General features: G+C 45.6%; 2 protein-coding genes across 2 annotated transcripts; one reads left to right on the plus strand and one right to left on the minus strand.

Annotated features, from left to right (window-relative positions):
* Nucleotides 1-1,178: 1,178 nt before the first annotated feature.
* Nucleotides 1,179-2,117, plus strand: LOC119273544 (protein STRICTOSIDINE SYNTHASE-LIKE 10-like). The gene has a single exon (XM_037554672.1). It carries the CDS (start codon nt 1,179-1,181, stop codon nt 2,115-2,117), a length of 939 nt encoding a protein of 312 aa, XP_037410569.1.
* A 466-nt stretch (nt 2,118-2,583) lies between these two features.
* LOC119273159 (phospholipase D alpha 1-like) lies at nt 2,584-3,570 on the minus strand. Its single transcript, XM_037554426.1, is given in 4 exon segments — nt 2,584-2,936; nt 2,939-2,971; nt 3,041-3,099; nt 3,101-3,570. Coding segments are annotated over 4 exon segments (915 nt in total).
* Between the last annotated feature and the right edge of the window lie 18,657 nt (nt 3,571-22,227).

A 22,227-nucleotide genomic window follows, 5' to 3' on the forward strand; every position in this document is an offset into this window, starting at 1 on the left:
GTCGCCTTCATCATCACCATGTCCACCGACGCCGAATGTGCCGCCGCCGAGAAAGCTGAAGCCGACAAGAAGGCCGCCGAGGACGCCGCTGCCGCCACCAAAGCCGCGGCCTCTGCATGGCCTACTGAAGGGTATAACTCGTTTATCCCGCTCCTACTGTTTTCTGTTTTAGCCATGCTAGCGTTATACGTAGATCTTTCTGCAATTAGCGTAGTATGTGCTAGCTTGACTGAATACCAATATGTGTTTATTTATGTTAATGCCGTGTTAGTGATTTACTCGTGGATTAATTTAATCAAGAAATTACCTATTTACTCAACAACGGGATGGTGCAGCAGGTGCCCCCGCGTGGGCAGCGCGAGACTTGGCCAGTATTTGATTTACGTGTGTATAAGCAGTTCATGTATCGTTGTTGTTCAGCTTGGTTCTGCTGTGTTCTAGTTGCTGCAGATATTAATTTTTTTGTGTTTATTTTTGTTCAAAATCCGCTCATTTTTTGTTCAAGAATACAAAATTTGGATGGTGGTTTTCGTCCGGAAAAGCCGAATTTCGCCAATTTCATTCTGGGCGGCGGTAATATTTTCCGAAATTCAAAACTTTGGGCGGGGAAGACGGCGGTGTTGCTCCTTAATGGAGTAATTTTTTTTTAAAATTCTTTTAGTTAATGAAGTATGGATGGCGTACGTGCTCCTCTCCTGTAAAAACAAGGAAAGGGAGGGGTTTCGGTCGGAACGGCTGTTGGCCCAGTGCCGACGGCGAGACGACGACGATGGAGTGCTTTCCGATGGAACAAGCTGTACGAGCTCCGAAGCAAGCAGGCTAGCAGGTGGATCGATTCTTCTGCTCCCGTACACAATACACGTGAACCTGGCTTGTACGATCACGCACGTACACCAGCCACCTTTTTTTTTGCTCTTCCTTGTTTGGTTTGGTTCCGTCCGTTACGTAGCAGAAACGGTTTTCCTACAAAAAGAAAAACGTAGGATCGAAACCCACTCGGCGTCATCTCTCTCGTACCACACGCCGACTCGGACAGCTTGTTCTCGATGGATCCTATATAAGAGCAGCCTCCAGCTTGGATCTCTCCATCAATCAAACCAAGCCATCCAGCGCAGGTGCTTATTAACCAAGAGTCCAGTCCAAGAGCTAACGAGAGAAGCTAGCAGATCGACAACAACATGGGGTGCAGCATGAGCCGCCTCCTCAAGACCACCGTCACGCTTATCATCCTCGTCCTTCTCCTCATGCCCGGGGCCTTAGCCGCCACTAGCTTCGATGCCTCACGAAGCCAACAGCTGCCGCTGCCGCGTGGGACGGTTCACGGGCCGGAGAGCGTCGCCTTCGACGGTCAGGGCCAGGGCCCCTACAGCGGCGTCTCTGACGGCCGGATCCTAAAGTGGAACGGCGAAAAGCTAGGATGGACTACCTATGCATATGGACCCGGCTATGATAGCAGGACGTGCACGCCCTCCAAGTTCAGCCCGGAGACTGAGGCTGCCAGGGAGAGCCGTTGCGGCCGCCCGCTTGGCCTACGGTTCAACCAGAAATCGGGCGACCTCTACGTGGCCGATGCGTACAAGGGGCTGATGCGGGTTGCGCCGGGCGGCGGGGAGGCCACCGTGTTGGTCAACCAGGTTGACGGTTTTCCTCTGCGCTTCACCAACGGTGTTGATGTCGATCAAGTTACGGGTCAAGTCTACTTCACTGACAGCTCGATGAACTATCAAAGGTCACAACATGAGATGGTGACTCGCACTGGGGACTCGACGGGCCGCCTCATGCGCTACGACCCACGGACATCGGATGTCACAGTGCTCCAAGCGGGCATGACGTACCCCAACGGAGTCGCGCTCAGCGCCGACCGCACCCACCTCGTGGTTGCATCTACTGGCCCATGTAAGCTACTAAGGCATTGGATCAAAGGGGTCAATGCAGGCACATCGGAGCCTTTTGCCGACCTTCCCGGCTATCCAGATAACGTGAGGCCCGACACCAAAGGAGGCTATTGGGTGGCGTTGCACCGTGAGAAGAATGAGTTGCCCTTTGGTCGTGATAGTCATCGTCTCGCTGTCAGGGTTGGTAACGATGGAAAGATAGTCGAGGGTCAAAGAAGGTGAGGCCCACCGAGATTATGGAGAGAAGCAATGGCAAAATCTACTTGGGTTCCGTAGAGCTTCCTTATGTCGATGTTGTTAAGCGCAAGTAGAGAACTATAGTAGTAGATGCATATGATGCCTTTTTGTTTCTTGTTCTTAGCACCTAATGTAATTTTCCATTTGTTTGTTTTTTCGTCGGAGGGACTATTGTAATCCACATTTTCTATCAGCAAATTACTATTCGTTCTTTCCTCCATATTAACGTGTATAAAAGCTAAATTCAATCTATAGAAGTTGTACTTGTTAAGAGCCAGCCTACATGTTATTGCTAGCGATAGAGCAGGGAAGCACGCAAAGTCCATGTTTCAAACATGTACGTGCTTCAAACACATGAAGTCCATGTTTGGAATATGTACATGCGGTTGTTCCCAGCGCACAAATTAAGTGCGCGCCGCACGTCCATGCATGTGCTCAGCGGCCAAGCCCTTCAAACCAAAAACCGTCTTCCTCTCTTTCTTTGTTTTGACCAACGTACCACCGGGGAGGTCGCGCTGACGCTGACAGGGTAGGTGAGGAGGTGGCCGGGGAGGTCGCGCTCGGGGCCGTCGCCGGCGTAGAGGTCCCAGTACCTTTCGGCCATGGCGTTCACCTTGTGCACGCACTCGAGGCTCTTCGGCCGCTGGAATGCCTCGTCCATCATGCCGAGGTGCTCGTACCACAGCGCCATCCTGAACCCGTGCACCTGCCCCCTCGCCGACCGGCTTGTCGCCAGGTGGCCCGGCTGGTACCCGCCCATGGCGATCTCCGAGTCGCGCGCCCCGTCCATGGACCTCTGGTTGTGTACGCGGACACCACGATGCTGTACTCGTCGTCCACTGACAATCAAACACACAAACCATCAAGAACAGCCCAAATGTGTCTACCAACATGCAGTACGTACGTACCGATCATCATCTTGGTGTGGACGTAGATCATGAACCGGCGGTTCTGCTGCGCCTTGAGGGCTGTCGGGCACGGCCTGCTCCGACGGCTGGTACTCGCCGGACTTCTTGGCCTCCCGGTTGCCGAGGCAGAAGAAGGTGAGGTAGTCCTTGGGTTTGGCGTCGATCCCCTTGGCCTGGATGGCCTGCGCGATGTCGCTGTACATCATCTCCTGCATCCCACCAACATCAACATGCATGCAGTGCAATGCACCCCACCAACATGTCCTGCATGCTTCGATCGGCGAGTTCCGCGCTCCAGCTCCCCGCCCACCTTCACGTGCATAAGGATCTTCCTCGTCGTCATCTCGGACCAACATGCACGGCCCCTGTGGACTTCCCAGCCAAGCACCATCCGTACATACTATGTATCTCCCATTCCACGCACCCATACCGTCCGTACCCTTCCTACACCGCCCACACCCGGCCCTCCCCACGCTCGATCCAGCCTTCACAGTGTCGTCCGCCCGTATAGACATTATATTGGCTCTCATCGTCGTTCATTCGTTCCCCCCCTCCCCCTGCGAGAAGAGAGCGACCTCCCTTCCCCTAGGAAACTCGTGTGCCCTCTGTCGTCGGCGCTCGCCGGTATCCTGCTCCGTTCATCACAACCGTCGGAGAAATGAATGTAACTAGACTTACTAGTAGAACGCCCGTGCGTTGCTACGAGCATCAATGCATACAAATGGATTAAATCAGTGATTAAGGTCGTGTTAAGATCAAAACTCATTTCTCACTCATACGTCTATATGTGTTCGTACATCAAACGGGCGCCTAGAGGGCTCCCCAAAATTCAACCGTCTCGACAATCTAGGTTTCCACAAATCCCAACCATATATGAGAAAGAAATGTGTTTGTCTGGACTATCCATCATGTTATCTCCGACACATGGTCCCTACACAAAAACCCCACCCCACGATGTACCCTTCCCTTTTCCTATAGGACCCTCCCCTTCCCACTGTAACGAGACATTTCTCACAGGAGCCCGCGTTGTATATAAAGTGGTATGTTGATATGTAGATATGTAGACATTCCTCAAAAGTCATTCACGTCCACCTGTTTACGTCCGGTTTCATGTCCGGTTGTAACTGTTGGACCAAGAACGGATAAAGAGGGGTTATAATGGAAGAGAATGAAGAAGAGGATGACAGCTATACTGGTCATGGGTTTCCTGAATACGATGGTACTATAATGAGAAAGAAGATGAAGAAGAGGCATCAAATGAGCCCGCTGATGATCTTGGTTGGACCATTGCTAATGTAAAGAGAAATTGTATAAGTGAAAAGGAGATGGCAATTTGAACATTAGAAAATTGAAATTTTAATTATAAGAAGAAGAAACTGCTGAGGGACTACACTATGCATTCTCTCAGAAGTAGGTATGCATCATAGGTGAGGGGTTGATGTCTGTTAGTAAAGTTAGCTTTCGTTATACCCCACTTGACTATTTGATGTAACACTAGGTGTTGAGGTTATAAGCTGATGCCTTCACATGTGCTCTGCGTTAATTTTATTGTCTGTTTTTAAGTTCAATTTTTGTGTCCCTCCACTTGATTTTTCGAAGTTTGAAATAACAAAACATATTGCAGAGTGTCATGTGTATAGAGGTACATTGAGCATTTTTTTGGCCTCTTTAAATCATTTTATTTTGAAAGTGCAAGAATATATAGATAAAAAATTGGAAAAATAAAAATGCTCGAGACAAAATTACAAACTAAAAGTTGTAAACAAATTGGAATAACCGAGAGCAAGTCGTTCAACAGCAAACAGATAAAAGGTTACAGCAATGTCTTAGATATGGCCAGAACCTTTGACTGATTACTAGTCCTGCATGTGAGGGAGAGCTGAGAACAAACTAGTCATGAGACTCGATGCCGAGGGACAACCACGGGCAGGGATAGTCGGCCAAGTCCTGTTGCTGGACAAGGGTAAGGCTGTTCTCTACGACGTTCACCCAGAACACCTCGACGTCCGTGTCCATATCCAGGCCCCCACCAGAATATCATCGATCATGAAGTCGCCGCCGAGGATCTCACGCACGAGCTGCATCCGGATCCGGTCACGGGCCAGCAGTAGGAAGGACCTCATGATGAAGTTACGGCGCCTGTGGCCAGCCTGCTGCCTAGCCACGTAACTGAAGTGAGGCAGCGACCGGAGCCGATAGCTGAGCACGTCCCCTTCAGGGGTGGACAGGTAAAACCGGCCACGCAAGGAGAGCCCGCACTCGGACAGCGGCTCCCCGGGCTGACTGACTCGCCACACAGCGTCCCCGGGCCTGGCGCTCAAGATCCTTTGGACGCGGCCGACCTTAAGGTAGAGCGCCATGGCGGGATCAGCTGTGACGCCCCGAGACCGATGTGCCAGGTGTTTTCTAGTTATTCGCTGACGTTGTCATGTCATTTGCTTGCGTGTTGCATCTTATCATGTCATCATGTGCATTGCATCATCATGTTTTCCAAACTTGCATCCGTCCCGGTCTCCCCGTTCCTTCCGTTGTCCGTTCTGAGCCCAGACACACTTGCACGCTCCCGCGACATGTCCGAAATATTATTTTTTTTAGTGGCCAAAAATGTTCTCAGAATGGGTTGAAAGTTGGCATGCAGTGTTGTTATGTTGTCAGTAGGCCGCCTGCCAAGTTTCATCGCATTCAGAGTTCGTTTGACGCCCCAACGGATAACTATAGCGGCAATATAGACGGACGTTTTCGGTCTCCGGAAACCTTGCTGGGCTGCATTTCCGTCTCTCTCTTCTCAGCCTAAGACCTCTCCTACACAGCCTAGGCCCAGCCTACCACTCTTTGCACAGAGCATCGACCCCTCGCGCGTGTCCGAAACTGCCCCGAACCCGTACCGCTCAGTCATCATCGTTGCGTTCAGATCATCCCCTAACATCCCTAAAACATCTCCGTTTCTTACTTAGATTTTTCTAGCCTATCTATTTCTCGACCGACGGATTTTGATCGGATGATCCAACTCCCGTCTTTTCCCATATATATAGTCTTCTCCTTGCCTATTTTTGCACAAACCCTAAAATCTAGGGACATTGTCCCATCCACTTGTCACCGCCGCCACTCCATCGAATCCCCCTCGGGATCTCCCCTCCACTCCCGATGCATCCATCCCATCGCAGCGCTGCCACCCCACCAAACTCCACTCGACTTTCGTGCCCAACCAATCCAGAGCATAACTCCTCCCTGCCTCGATCTGGATCGAGGAGCCCGAGCCCCTGCAGCCACCCGAGGCCTCCACGGCCTGCCCCTCCTGCCTCCTCGCCGCTCCGGTCGGACCTCGCCGGACTCCTCCCGCAGCAGTACTACACCAAGCCTCGCGTCTCAGCCTCCTTCTCGTCGTGCCCGTGCATGAGCGGGCGAGCTCGAGCTCCCTCCTCTCGATCCATGGCGCCTCTGCCTCGAGCCACTGAAGAGCTCGCCCACGCCCGAGACCAGGCCACCGTCCCATGCCCGAGAGTCCATACCCGAGGGGCTCCCTCGTTCCCCAGGCCGCCTCAATCTCTGGCCACACCTCCGATAGTGGCCATCGTCGACCTGCAGGCCAGCACTTTGCCTCCTCCTCCCGTCCTCTTCTTCATTTTCCCTCTCTCTCTCTAATCCCTCTCCCTCCTAGATACTCCGTCGCCATGGATGCCCACCGTTGCTTCGTCCGGGAATGAATCCTCGTCGCCCCGAGCTCGCGCATGCTGCCATGCCCCGGCACATCTCCTTCGCCCTTGCCTCCAGGCGACTACATCGCCATGCCTCATCATCGCCGCTGCAAGTCCCATCTCCAACATCGCCGGCGAGCGCCACTGCCGGAGCTGCGCCTGAGCTCCTCCTTGCCTCATCCGCACTGGAGGTGGCCTCCCATGCTCCAGCAGGACCCCACGGCCCGTCCGCCCTCTCCTCGAGCCAGCCGCAAGCAGCGCCGCCAACAGGAGATCGCCGTCATGGACGCTCGACCTCGCTGCCGTCCTTGAAACTCTGCCTCGCCCTTGCTGACTTCGCCGCCTAGCCGTCATTTTTCTGCAGGAGCCGAGGCCGTCGCCTCCTTAGTACATCGCCGTCCACCTCCGGATCCGGCCGCTGAGACACGAGCCGTGCCGGATCCTCGTCGTGACTCCCGCCGGCCCTCCTCCTTGCCTTGTTCGTCTGCTGCTGTCCTGCCGATGCCCCCGGCGTCGTCAGCCACCGCCTCCTCCTCTGCTTCGACCAGGAGGACGAGATGCGCCCGATCCGCCTCGTTCTCTCGTCAACGCCCGCTCGTCCCAGCCGGGTTGACCGAGTCCTATCTCTCTCGCGCCAAGGCCGAGCGCGCCAGCCTCCCTGTCAGTTTCGCCATCTCCACCCACTGGGCCGTGGCCCATGGTGAGCAGCGCTCCCATACCCCCTCCTTCTCTGGTGGGCCATCTAGATACGGCCCGAGGTGTTTTTTCCCTGCTGCGAATTTGTCTAATTTTCTAGAGAGCCCTGTTTTGCAAAAAAACCCTTCTAGTTCATGCATTTAATAACTCTCAAACCGTGCATCCAAATTAAACAAACCTTATATGAAAAATGACTAGAATTTCATCTAGTTTCATAATATGCAAATTTCATCCATGTTTAAAATTCTTATGATGTTGTTTGACTAAGTTTTTCTCATATGCCATGTTAAGATGCTTTAATTCATAAATTAATAACCGTAGCTCGGTTTTTATTAAACTTTATATGGAAATGGGGTAGAATTTTGCCTAGTTTAATATGGTGGCATCACTTTGCATGTTTAACAACTATAAAATTTGGTTTAGGGCAGAACAGTACCAAACCTAATATATGCATATGGGGATTTACCGGAATTGTTGTTCGTTGCTTCCGGCCTCATTTAAACTTGACTAGATATGTAGTTTTACTTTGATGCACCCTCTTGCCATGCTAACAACATTTAATCTTGTTGGGTACATAAACGAGATCAAAATAAATAACTTGAATGTGGTGTTCCATCAATACGCAACTCGTTGCATATTGAGCTCCACTTAACTTGTAGAGTTGTTTGTGCACTTTGTCATGCCATGCATATTTAAACCGGACATGCATCATACTTGGTTGTGCATCATGCCATGTTTATGTGGTGGTTGTTTACTATATTGTATGCTTCTTTCCGTTGTTGCTTCTTCGGGTTGGTTCTGATAACGTCGCGTTTGTGAGGACCCGTTCGACTACGTCCGTTTGTCTTCTTCATGGACTTGTTCTTCTTCCTTGCGGGATCTCGGGCAAGATAACCATACCCTCGAAATCACTTCTATCTTTGCTTGCTAGATGCTCGCTCTTTTGCTATTCCTATGCTGCGATACCCACCACTTGATTATCATGCCTCCCATATTGTTAAGCCAAGCCTCTAACCCACCTTGTCCTAATAAACTGTTGTTTGGCTATGTTACCGCTTTGCTCAGCCCCTCTTATAGCGTTGTTAGTTGCATGTGAAGATTGGAGTTTGTTCCTTGTTGGAACATGGATATTTTGTTGGGATATGACAATATCTCTTATTTAATTAATGCATCTATATACTTGGTAAAGGGTGGAAGGCTCGGCCTTATGCCTGGTGTTTTGTTCCACTCTTGCCGCCCTAGTTTCCGTCATATCGGTGTTATGTTCCCGGATTTTGCGTTTCTTACACGGTTGGGTTATAATGGGAACCCCTTGACAGTTCACCTTGAATAAAACTCCTCCAGCAAGGTCCAACATTGGTTTTACCATTCGCCACCTAGCCTTTTCTTTCCCTTGGGTTCTGCAGACTCAAGGGTCATCTTTATTTAAACCCCCGGGCTAGTGCTCCTCTGAGTGTTGGTCCAACCTGTCAGCTGCTGGTGGCCACCAGGGGCAACTCTGGGCTGGCCTACTGAAACCTTGGACAATCCGGTGTGCCCTGAGAACGAGATATGTGCAGCTCCTATCGGGATTTGTCGGCACATTCGGGTGGCTTTGCTGGACTTGTTTTACTATTGTCGAGGATGTCTTGTAACCGGGATGCCGAGTCTGATCGGATTGTCTTGGGAGAAGGAATATCCTTCGTTGACCGTGAGAGCTTGTGATGGGCTAAGTTGGGACACCCCTGCAGGGATTTGATCTTTCGAAAGCCGTGCCCGCGGTTATGGGAAGATGGGAATTTGTTAATGTCCGGTTGTAGAAAACCTGAAGTTGATCTTAACTAAAATACATCAACCGCGTGTGTAACCGTGATGGTCTCTTCTCGGCGGGGTCCGGGAAGTGAACACGGTGTTGGAGTTATGCTTGACGTAGGTTGTTCTAGGATCACTTCTTGATCATAGTTGTTCGACCGTGCTTTTGCCTTCTCTTCTCGCTCTCATTTGCGTATGTTAGCCACCATATATGCTAGTCGCTTGCAGCAGCTCCACCTCATACCTTTTACCTTACCCATAAGCTTAAATAGTCTTGATCGCGAGGATGCGAGATTGCTGAGTCCCCGTGACTCACAGATACTTCCAAAACCAGCTTGCAGGTGCCGATGATACCGTGCAGGTGACGCAACCAAGATCAAGGAGGAGCTCGATGAAGATCTTGTCCTTTGTGTTGTTTCGTTCTAGTTGATCAGTAGTGGAGCCCAATTGGGGTCGATCGGGGATCTGTGTAGCATTTGGGGCAGTCTTCTTTTATTTTGGTTCCGTAGTCGGACCTTGATTGTATCTGGATGATCTAATGCTTTATTCATGTAATTGTGTGAAATGGCAATTGTAAGCCAACTATGTATCTCTTTCCCTTATGTATTACATGGGTTGTCTGAAGATTACCTCACTTGCGACATTGCTTTCAATGCGGTTATACCTCTAAGTCGTGCTTCGACACGTGGGAGATATAGCCGCATCGAGCGCGTTACATCAGCTTCAGCCTCGCCGTCGTCGTAGACCATTCCGGCCGCTTTCCATTCGATCGTTACATGTGGGTTCTCTAGGAAGATGCTGGGCAGGTCAGCCACGGCCCTGGACCATAGTACGTGTACATCATAGGTGAGGGGTTGATGTCTCTTAGTAAAGCTAGCTTTCGTTATACCCCACCTCACTATTTCTTGTAACATTAGGTGTTGAGGTTATAAGCTGATGCCTTCACCTGTGCTCTGCGTTAATTTTATTGTCTTTTTTAAGTTCAATTTTTGGGTCCCCCCATTTGATTTTTCGAAGTTTGAAATAAGAAAACATATTGCAGTGTCATGTGTATAGAGGTACATTGAGCATTTTTGTGGCCTCTTTACATCGTTTTATTTTGAAAGTAGAATCATCTCTTGTCGGTGTAATCGATCTTTGAAACTTCCAATATTAGTTCCTTTAAATCTGAGCCGTTTAATTTTTATACGCCTAATCCAAGCCGTTATTTTTCTTATGTTAATAATAGATAGATGTCATATAAATATATACCTCAGAAATCAAGAGTATGTTGGTAATTTGGACCATTGTCTGACTTAGATACCTGCGATACAAAAATCATAAATATGGTTTCTAAGATAAATTGTATGCAAAACTCCAGATGGTAAAATTTACAGGAACCATACCTACGGTCAAGATCATTTCTCATGAAAAATGAGCCGCCATTATTAGTCACATATATTCATGTATGAAGGCTATAATCGATCTGTTACTATATCAAGTAGCTCTGAGCCTCTGACACGGGAACTAAGCTAAATCAAGGTACATAATGAAAATACACTCCTACTACTACTTGAACTATGCAGGCCATAATTGAAATACATTAGATTGACGAATATAGATCTACAAATAGTAAAACAAAACTGTTGGTTCACTTAGCATTTGTTTATTATGGATAAATACAAAAAATGTCCCGATTTTATGAACTAAATTTGGTTAAGTGAGGCCCACCCAACTATGGATCGGATCCAAGATAGGACTTCATGCCACGAGGTCAACGAGAAAAAGCAACTAGGGTGAAGCTGAGCGATGGACTCCATCATCTAGTCATAGAACATCACTGTAGATGGTACTGTGGGCTCGCTACTGTAAGGAACTATTTCTAGGGAGTAGTTGTTGGGCCTCCAAGTGCAGATATTTGCAACGAATGATAACTTTCCTCCCAGTAGAGATACCAATATATCAATCCATCATAGAAGAAGCTATATATGCAACACAAATAAGATCCCACTTATGTCCATAACAGTTATAGTAAAGTAGTCAAGCTCGCTATCGCTAGTTCCAACAAGTTATGAACTAAAAACGCGGAATTAAGTATTGTATTTTCGAATTAATTAATTAAAAACTGAAAATGAAAGAGCGTATGAATGAGTTTTGGGGAGTTTTCTTATGAAGGAAATGGTACTTTGGTTGATAGGTTCGCTAGTAGCATCTCCCGTCACAGCAATGACAGATAAATAAAACCATAGATAGGTGTAATGAGCAATCAAACATTCATGACAAAACAAAACTTATGTTGGTATCATCTTATGTGAGAGAGAGGGAGGGAGGGAGAGGGAGACTTGATGGATGCACATGTTGAATCCTTCATGCCCCTAGGGTTGTGTACAAAAAGTTGTATCAACTAGCATGGCTATATGTAGAATCAATCAAGAGATATGAGCTCCTCCATGATTACAACTCCAGTTTGATTAGACAAGCTGGGAACAGCCGGCATCTAGAAAAATCATATGACACAATTAGATATGAAATAGAAAAGGATAACATCCGAATGAATATAAGTAGTGAATGGCTATAAGATAACAGCCGCCATTGTCATGCTATTTTGTTTTCCGTTTCCAACACGAAATTCCTTGTGGAATATAAGTAGTGAATGGCGTGCATACCAAGTATGCCAGGATGATGAACATCAAAGTATTCATATCTTCTTTTTTATTAGCATCTGCAACCTGTTGAAAAATGGATGCTAAATTTACTTACATTACTTGATGAATATTAGGAGGCGATGCTAGAAGCTTGCTTGTGTGCTAGCTGCTGTTGTGATTCGAAGGAATTTGCAAGTTCACTGAATGGAAAAAAGAGTGACTATGGTGAGAGATGACTAAATCTATAGTTTCGAATCCCTTTACAATCAATAGTTTAAATAGCAACCAGAATTTCTTTTCATGAGCCAGTGATTAATCAGTCAAAAGCTGTTCTGCATATTAGTAAAATGTTCTATTTTAACTAGAAAGTATAATTTCTTTGCTGAACCATGGATCGATCAATGTTGAATTAGCTCCGAATATTTTGTGGAGGTTCGTTGAATCACTTGTCTGAATCTTTATACCAACTATGAGTGTTCCATAATTGTGGGAATTTTTTATCACCTTTCCAGTACATGGAAATCTCCTAGGATGACAAACAAGAAGTAAACCAAAATATCCGGCAGCAGCTGGTTCCCATGTCTGGTTGTTGGTTCTATAAAATGCACATCTGATTGCTCCATATTCATTTGTTCATGCCTACTTTAATGAGCAGTTGAGCACTACTTGAGGCAGAGTATTTACATCCTAAATTTCATTGTTTACTGTTTGTAGGTGTACTTGCTCTTCTCTTGCTGTTGTTGCTTCTAGATATGCAATCTATGCTTGCTTTGCAGAAGTGGAGATGGAAAGGAAGTTGTCATTAGTCAAGTCATGTGAGCTAGGAAGGGACCAGAAAAGAGAACATCTTGTTTGGAGTGGAGAAGACTATGATTAAATCATACAATATAGTATTCTTGGTGACTAAAGTCCATATAGGTAAGGTTACTGACACACTAAGCTTCAATCTTCATAGATAAAATATATTGTAAAATTTTCCATGGAGAGCCTACATATTTAGCCAAGAAAAGGGACTCCACGGAGCTTTAGATTCTTGTTTTGCTGTGATTTTGCAAGGTTTTTGCAGATATTTATTGCTCAATCAAAAAGACATGTTTTACTCAACCTTAGTATGATTGTTCAGAACTATTTAACTTAGGCAAAGAAATAGTGCACACACTTACACTTTAATAATGGGATGTCTCTCAATTTTGCCAATCATGTAGGAAATATAAGGTGCAAACATACAGGAGCCCATTGTGAGCAGCATATTCTTTTTGGTTTTAGGAATTCTAAGGTGGAGCGTGTTATATATTTCCATAAGTCTTTACCGCTTACCTATTTCTCAGTGCCATGGATTTTAAATGTAGTAACTTGTCATTATTCTTTACAGTCAGGCGCTGAGTTGTGCCCTCGGTAAGGCAACACGGAGGATACTATTCATCGTACTTTGCCTGATGAATCAGTTGAACTAATTGTAAAGGATTGCCAAATGTGATTATCTGAAGGTTGCAGTCTGGCTTAGGGTGAGCTTATCCTATATGTTTATACACACAAATGCTTATTTGGCTTCACCTATGACAGAATGTATTTCTCTTCCCTCTGCTTTTTGCTACAGTACCTTGTTGCTTGCATTCTTGTGTCTTTCAGCAAGGAGAAAATTACCGTAGACTGATGAAAGCACACGTGATAGGGTGCTGCATGTAGTCTTAGGAGCCAAATAAACATGTTTTTCATTTTTCTTATCCTAAATTTTATCCAATTGACAGGTCTGGTTTCGTGTTAATGAACTATTGCTCTTGAGTTACAGAAGAGTTTAACTGGTGGGGCTTCAACAGCCATTTCTATGTGCTTGTAGGACGATGGTGAGGTTTTCTTCTTGCTTTAGTTTTAAAGCAGCCTTATAGTGCAGATCATTTTAGATGGATAGATAGCGACAGGTCAATGATTACACTATGAATAAACGGTAGACCTCATCTCTCTCTTCTTCCTTAAACTGCATCTTGATTTTCTGAATTGTTTGTAATTTTGACTTTGAGTTGTCCATGAAGGACGCTTAAATGGTCTAATGGCCTGATCTTGCCAGAAGAATCCCCTGGGTATTACCACCCAAAGGTACTTTTTTGAGATAATGACCTAAATGTGTTTATGAGGCATGCATTCGTATATGAATTGGAAGAACATCAATCACCAAGTATTTATAGTGGATGTCTCCTAGATGAGATAATTTTCTGCAAACCATGTCTGATCCATTATTGCTCTAGGTAGCAACATCATGGAACCGTAGTGTTATTTTTATGCCCTACATTCTATCACTGATACACTTGGATTTGCATATTTTGAGTCCTGCTTCTACTAATTTGACTTATGATGTCCATGGTTTAGGACGAATGCTCGCAGCTCATCTTCTATCCTAAGGTGTATGTTGTCTTCCTCTCGGTTGTAGTTACTTCCACATTATTATACGATTTAAGGCACACATGATATATTGAACGTCATGAAGTAAGATTTATTTCCATTTCTTCAGTTTGTAATAATTTGTGCAAAGTTCCGTCCAGTAATTGGAATGATTATTCCATGGCCACCATGTTGCCATCGACTTTCACCCTCCTTGACAGATCAATCGAGCGGGCATCACTGAGCTGCATGGCTTCCCTATCTCCCACCTATCAGAGGATGTCATGTAACCTTTAAGAATATATTTTCTAAGTGTGTTGATTTTGCACATCTCTATCTTAAAGTTTTACATACTTGAGCGTACCAGTAGTAAATATGCATGTATTTTGAGTGTGATGGAATAATACACCCTGGTACAAACAAGAAATTGGAAAGTGCGCTTCCCAACCTGGCACCGCCCCAACTTCGTCTCAGGCGGCGCCACCGGGTGGCGCCCCAACAACTAGTAAGTAGTGAATGGCGTGCATACCCAGTATGCCAGGATGATGAACATCAAATTATTCATATCTTCTTTTTTATTAGCATCTGCAACCTGTTGAAAAGTGGATGCTAAATTTACTTACATTACTTGATGAATATTGTAGCTAGGTACACAAGAAGTAAATAGAACAGAAAAATGTATACATTTTACAATATTATTTTCAGATAGAACATATATGTTGGTACGTACACTTGGTAATTAAAAATAGAACATGTGATTGGGGAAAACATCTTCAAGGAGATTGACTACGAGAAGCTCTTATATGCATATATAATAGATACAATAACATATCGCTAGATGGAAAACATCATCAAGGAGATTGATAATGAGATGACGATTTGAACATTGGAAAATTGAAAATTTAAATATAATAAGATGAAAATGCTGAGGGACTACACTCTGCATTCTCTCAGGAGTACGTATACATCATAGGTGAGGGGTTGAAGTCTCTTAGTAAAGCTAGCTTTCGTTATAGTCCACTGGGCTATTTCTTGTAACACTAGGTGTTGAGGTTATAAGCTGATGCCTTCATCTGTGCTCTGCGTTAATTTTATTGTCTTCTTTAAGTTCAATTTTTGGGTCCCCACTTGATTTTTCGAAGTTTGAAATAAGAAAACTTATTGCAGAGTGTCATGTGTATAGAGGTACATTGAGCATTTTTGTGGCCTCTTTAAATCGTTTTATTTTGAAAGTATAAGAATATATAGATAAAAAATCGGAAAAATAAAATGCTCGAGACAAAATTACAAACTAAAAGTTTTAAACAAATTGGACCTGAGAGCAAATTGTTCGACAGCAAACAGATAAAGGTTACAGCAATGTCTTACATATGGCCGGGACCTCTGACTCATTACTAGTCATGCATGTGACGGAGATCTGAGAACAAACTAGTCATTAGACTCGATCATGCATCACTGCCGATGCCGAGTGTCAACCACGGGCGGGGATACTCGGCCAAGTCCTGTTGCTGGACAAGGGTAAGGCTGTTCTCTACGACGTTCACCCAGAACACCTCGACATCCGTGTCCATATCCAGGTCCTCCACCAGGATATCATCGACCGCGAAGTCGCCGCCGACGATCTCGCGCACGAGCTGCATCCGGATCCCGTCGCGGGCCAGCAGTAGGAAGGATCTGATGATGAAGTTACGGCGCCTGTGGCCAGCCTGCTGCCTAGCCACGTAATTGAAGTGAGGCAGCGGCCAGAGCCGATATCTGACCACGTCCCCTCGAGGGGTCGGCAGGTAAAACCGGCCGCGCAAGGAGAGCCCGCACTCGGACAGCTGCTCCCCGGGCTGACTGACTCGCCACACGGCGTCCCCAGGCCTGGCGCTCAAGATCCTTTGGACGCGACCGACCTTGACGTAGAGCACCACGGCGGGATCACCTTCGCCGTCGTCGTAGACCATTCCAGCCGATTTCCATTCGATCGGCACAGGTAGGTTCTCTAGGAAGACGCTGGGCAGGTCAGCCACGGCCCTAGTCACCGGGTTGAACAACCGCATCTCCCGCCCTGAGGCTACCAGCACCAGCAGGCCCTCGGCGGTGGCCACGACGTCCCCGTACTCCCGAGGGATCTTGAGCGTGATGGAGCCGCCGGTGAGATGGTTTACGAATCTGGCCTTCTCACCGGTGCGCGCGCCCTCTTCCGCCATCTCCCAGTGCCGCGGGAAGAAGCGCGGGTCCATGCCCATCAGCTTCGGGTCGGTGGCGGCGGCCCTCCATGGCTTGCACACGGCTCTCAGCGCGACATAGTCCTTGACGTCCGAGAGCAACACCATGTCCGCCACCTTGGGTAGCAGGTCGGCGAAGAGCCTTTCCCAGTCCTGCTCTTCCGTATAGGTGCGTACGCTGCAAATCAAGAGATTAATTAGAGATTCGTGCCATCGATGATCAATGCCATGCTTAGCTTTAGAAACCTGGAACTTCGAACCGCATCTGGTTAATCTAGATACTGGAAAATCTATAAAAATACATCTAATCCGGAAGAGATAGGTATATGCATGTGTACCGACCGTTTATGGCCGCCGGCGTCAGCGCCGGCGATGAAGACGAAGAACGGCTGGGCAACGGCCACTGCAGAGGCGTTGGTGACTGCGGCGGCCACAGGGAGCTGCGGTTCCATTTTGCGGCTAGCGTTGTTGGGAGGGTAGGCTGGCTTGGAAAGGCCGGGATGGATTAGATTTAATGGCGGCCGGGCAGCTACAATTGGAAAGAAACGCTCCGTCGAACGGAAATGGAAAGGTGGTAAACGACGACAGCGAGATTAATTATACGGCGCTCATTTGGAGATCCATTAGCTAGCTGTTCACGTGATTCAGTCAAAGGAAGAAAGGAGTTGCACTTGCGCGTACATACATGCAGTGCAATTCAAACGTACAAATACAGTGTATTTTGTTTAAAAAATAGACTGCATTTAAAAAATGTGAACCGACACTTGGGATATAGTTTTGGATACATCTTGAGATTCTAAAAAATACAGTGCATTTAAAAAAAAGATGGGGCTCATCCGCGCGAGAGCTGCACACCCCCTCCATTCTCCCTCAGCAAAATGTTAAGTGAGGAAGGTTCAAGGCTGTTAGGCTGTTAGGCTGCCCCTTCTCCCAGTGCACGCCGAAAGGAGGGATGGAGAAGACTTGCTTGGCGACGCAATGATCTGGAACGGTGGTGCGAAACCATACGATACGGCGACCGCTAGGGAAGACGTCTGCCTGACTATATATTGCGGGCTGGGTAGGTCGTGGGAGTAAACCCGACATCCTAGTCGCGATCCAAAAGAATCGGAAACGGTTCAGTAATTAACGCTTCCGTTAATTATTAATTAATGACTCATTAATTTTTCCCGAGCAGCAACAATATAGACAGCGTGCATAGCTCTGTCCTCGGCTTGGCTCATTCCCTCAACCCGCAGCGCATCGTGACGAGGCGTGGCGTGGCGAGGCGAGGAGGAGGAGCGCGCGTATAGGTCTCCTGTTCTCATGCTCACAAAAGTGGTAGAAGAGCTCACTTTATAAAGAAGTGCAAGTCTCACTCAACTTCTGTGGTGGGACTAAACTTTAGTCTCACTCAATCCACTCACATGCGTGCATGAATAGGCCAAGAGAATTTCCGAATTTTAGTTGGGTTTTGGGAGACTGTAAAGTTGAACTTTCACTCAGAGATTTATACTACACTAGATCACAACTTGAATAATGGACTATGCCTTGAACTACAAGTTTTCTGCGAGACTAGTTTCACACAAATTCTTGACCGATACTGGGCTGCCGCAAGGCTTCCCCGTAGGTGGGGCGTATACGTCATACTCCAGGGCCTTTCATGAATTTATTAGAAAGCACCCAATTCTCACAGACTGCGATGTTAATAGTCAAATTCATATAGGTGTGTTTCTCAGGAGATGCTCTGCGGGACAACATCTCTGCTTACCCGAATAAGCCACTTGGAACACATTAAGATAAGTATCAACCTGCTATGCAGATCAGGAGAGTATTGCATCTTCATGGAGTGGCATAATTAATATAGGGATACTCTCCTCCCAGCTGACCAACAGCTCGTCTCCCACTTCTATTTCACGGGATCTCCGATCACATAGAGTCAGTTACCACTATGGACAACTCATGCGGTGGGTCGCAGGCCCATCTCCATCGATGCATTATCTATCACATTACGTGATATACCCTTTGTGAAGGGATCTGCCAAGTTTTTTGACGTTTGGATATAATACAACGTAATAACTCCGGAGTTCCTCAATTTTCTGACAGGTTTTAGTCTCCTCTTCACGTGCCGTGAGGACTTCATGTTATCCTTAGAACTGTTTATCTTGACAATCACAGTTTGATTATCACAGTTCATCAGGATCGATGGCATTGGGTTTCCAACCGTAGGTAAGTATATCAAGAGCTCACGAAGCCACTCTGCTTGAACAGTGACATTGTCTAATGCTGTGAGTTCTGCTTCCATAGTTGACCTTGTTAAGATGGTCTTCTTGCAAGACTTCCAGGAAACCGCGCCAGCACCAAGTGTAAAAACATAATTACTTGTGGCCTTAATCTCATCAGCATCAATATCAAGTTTGAGTCACTATAACCCTCCTGTATCCTTAGATACCTGGTGTAGTGAATCACATAGCTCGCAGTGCCTTTCAAGTAGCACATAACTCTCTCAAGCGCATGACAATGATCATCTTCCGGTTTTGACACAAATCGACTCAGCTGCTCATAGCAAAAGAGATGTCAGGCCTCGTGGCACTCGCCAAATACATAAGCGAGCCAATTATCTCTCAGTTGATCTCTAGCAATCCATGGATTCTTTCGAAGCAACACACTAGCATCATATGGAGTTGGAGAATGCATGCAATCGCTATACCCAAAACGACTCAAGATCTTTTCTACATTGTCGGAGTAAATAGCCATGGGTAGCCTAGCTGGCTTCCCCTGGCCCTTCTGAAAAAGTTACGAGCCCGCCCGGCTCTCAAGAATCCAAGACATAGGGCCGCCTTCCCCTAGCTGGCTGCAACCCAGGACGGCTTTCGGAATGCGGTCCGACTTTAGCCCTCATGAGAAGAACTACAAATCTGACACCCTCACTTTGGAGAATTATCATATTAATGTTTATATTCTTATGCCGGGAGATCCAAAACATTGTCAGAACCGTGTCAATTCAACAGACAAAGAACTACATCTAACGGAACATATGGCAAAGTCAGACTATATCATGTGTGTTGTTCTTATACAATAAATCATCCATCAGTATCACACACCATAGCCCATACAAATTTTACGAAGAGATACAGAAGTACATGATACGGGAAATAACTTATGGTTGATTTCCCCCAAAAACCCTCTCATATACTTTGATCTGACGCGCTACCTGCGTGGAGACACCTCTCAACCTTTAAATCCCTTTGTTGCCGAGGCTGAGGCTCGACAACCGGCTGGTGGTCACCATGATCAAACACGATCAAAGTAGTACACTGGTCCATACAAAGCCATTGATAACGCAAAAACACTTGTATATCTGATTGGAAACTGTGAGCCTTGCGCGAGGTGAGGATGGCTTGTCTAGCATTAGAGCGTAGTTAAGGGATCCCTGGCATCATCGCATTGGATGCGTGCAATACTTGGGTGGCTGCTGCCTGCGAGGCATACAAGCGACGCGAAACTGACAAATCACCGTGAGTAATACACAGCTTCTCTCCATGACGATAGGGACAGGAGTGCCCGCCGGCTGCTAGTAATTAGGTTAAATCACATGCAGCTGCCTCAGGACAAATCAACATTCATGAGAATGACCTAATATGTTTGAAGAAGATACATTTAAGGCTTTAGATCGTATATCATATTTCTAGGATAAAAATGAGTGAGACGTTGTTTTGGAAAGCGACACATTGTGTAGACTACAAACATACTTGAATAGAAGTCCTCGCCTCTTTATTTCTGTATTTGATCCTACCCATAGAATTTAGATCTAAAGATTATGTTTAGGTAGATATCTAGAATTAACATGAAGCCTCTTATCCTGCTATGCCCTGCACTTCCATTTGAGTGCATCACTTCCTCTCCAGTTTTCTCTTCCCTGTTTCCTTTACATCCTGACAAAGTACACATTGTCTAATTACACCCCATTCGCCAAACTGGTAATTAAACAATCAGATTGTAGCTTAATCAACATGCATGCATGTGATAGGAATTTTCCTTCGCAATGTTTGAATTTCATGGACATTTTCTACCTGCAGCATACAGCAAAGGAACTTTCCCGCTTGCTTTAGAGTTCAAAGAACTCTAACTTACTAGCAATGTGCCCATGCGTTGCAACGGATCCAAAGTAAAACAATACATGTTCACAAACTTGAAAGAAAAACACTCTAGTTTATGAGGACACTTTTTCATTCTGGGAGTATGTACTCACACTCCTCATATACCACATATATGATACCGCTATACCTCATTATTATTTTTAATATACCTTATTAATTATTACTAGATACCTCAAAGTGAGTTTTTGTAACAAAATCCATTTGGATACATGTACTTTATTTTGTACGCACATAAACTGTTATTTTGTACGTACAAATGGTATATTACATAAATTATGGGCCTTGATGGTATTTTTTTCATAAAATTTGTATTGAGGTATCTTAGAATTATCAATGAAGTATATTAAGAATGAAAAAGTGGTATAAAATATTTGATTATGAGGTATATTGAATATATATATATATATATATATATATATATATATATATATATATATATATATGGTCGCGCTATTCGTCACCCAGGGTGATGAATTGTTATTCCTCACCCTAGCCAGATGGTGCGCTACCGCAAACCAACCAGCCTCCCGTAATCACTTACACGAGACGTAAGATTACCTCCCCACTAGCTAGCTAACGTATTACCTCCCCACTAGCTAACGTAGAAACAGTGCATGAGTTGTAAGATTACCTCACCAATCCCCACCACTCTAGCCAACGTAAGATTACAGAGGCATTTTTGCAAAACTTGAGCGTACAGGAATTCCAATGTTTTGTTTTTTCAGATTGCCAATCTTTTCTAGTTTGCTGATAATTACATGTAATAAATGGCATAAACAGTACCACCATAGTTTTTTTCTCATGTATCATAGTCATGGACTAATGTAGTGGTAATGCGTAGATTCCTTCCTATATATTATTACAAAACATTTGTAGTAATAGAAGAACTGCATGCTTGCTTGATAAATTCAGTGTAATACTCCCTCTGTACCACAATACTCCCTCCATCCCAAAATAAGTGACTCAAATTTGTACTAACTTTAGGACGGAGGAAATACTTGTTGCTGAGGAACTTGTACTGGTTTTCCCCAACGACAATTATTTCGGTACAGAGGTAGTATACGGCTTTGCCTTTTCTCTACTAAGAGACATATACAAGTTGCTCTTTTAAGAAAGATCCAGAACTAAAACAATGTCATTGGTTGCAAAGAAAGGGAAGAGCATATAACAAAGGCAACAATAAGTATAGTCATTGACAGTATATCAAATGACACTTATAGGTGTACTTATACAATTATACCTACCAGGTTTAATAGTATATCAAGGGAACTTGCAAAAATGTCTCCACAGGACCAGATGATTCAGAATTCGTCAATCAGATAATTTACAGGCGTCAAGCACAGCCTTTATTACTTCCGAGACTACTTTTGATCTGTTGTACGATGAATGAAAGGCAAAACGGTGTTGCATAACAAAACATCATACGAAACCAGCGCCTGGCACTCACTGTCTTTTTGAGACGACTGCCACCACCAATTCCTAAAAGCGCAAGATTAATAGAAATAAATCTGGAGCCCATAAACTGTCTTCGTAAACGACGGGCTATCAATAGCAGACTGGATAATCATTTAATGGACAAGCACACAAATAATCACTAAAATAGTAAATCACCTGAGGAATACACATCTTACAAGTAATTAATCATATTTTAAA

The sequence above is a fragment of the Triticum dicoccoides genome, chromosome 3A, assembly GCF_002162155.2.
Source record: "Triticum dicoccoides isolate Atlit2015 ecotype Zavitan chromosome 3A, WEW_v2.0, whole genome shotgun sequence".
Classification (NCBI taxonomy): Eukaryota; Viridiplantae; Streptophyta; class Magnoliopsida; order Poales; family Poaceae; genus Triticum; species Triticum dicoccoides.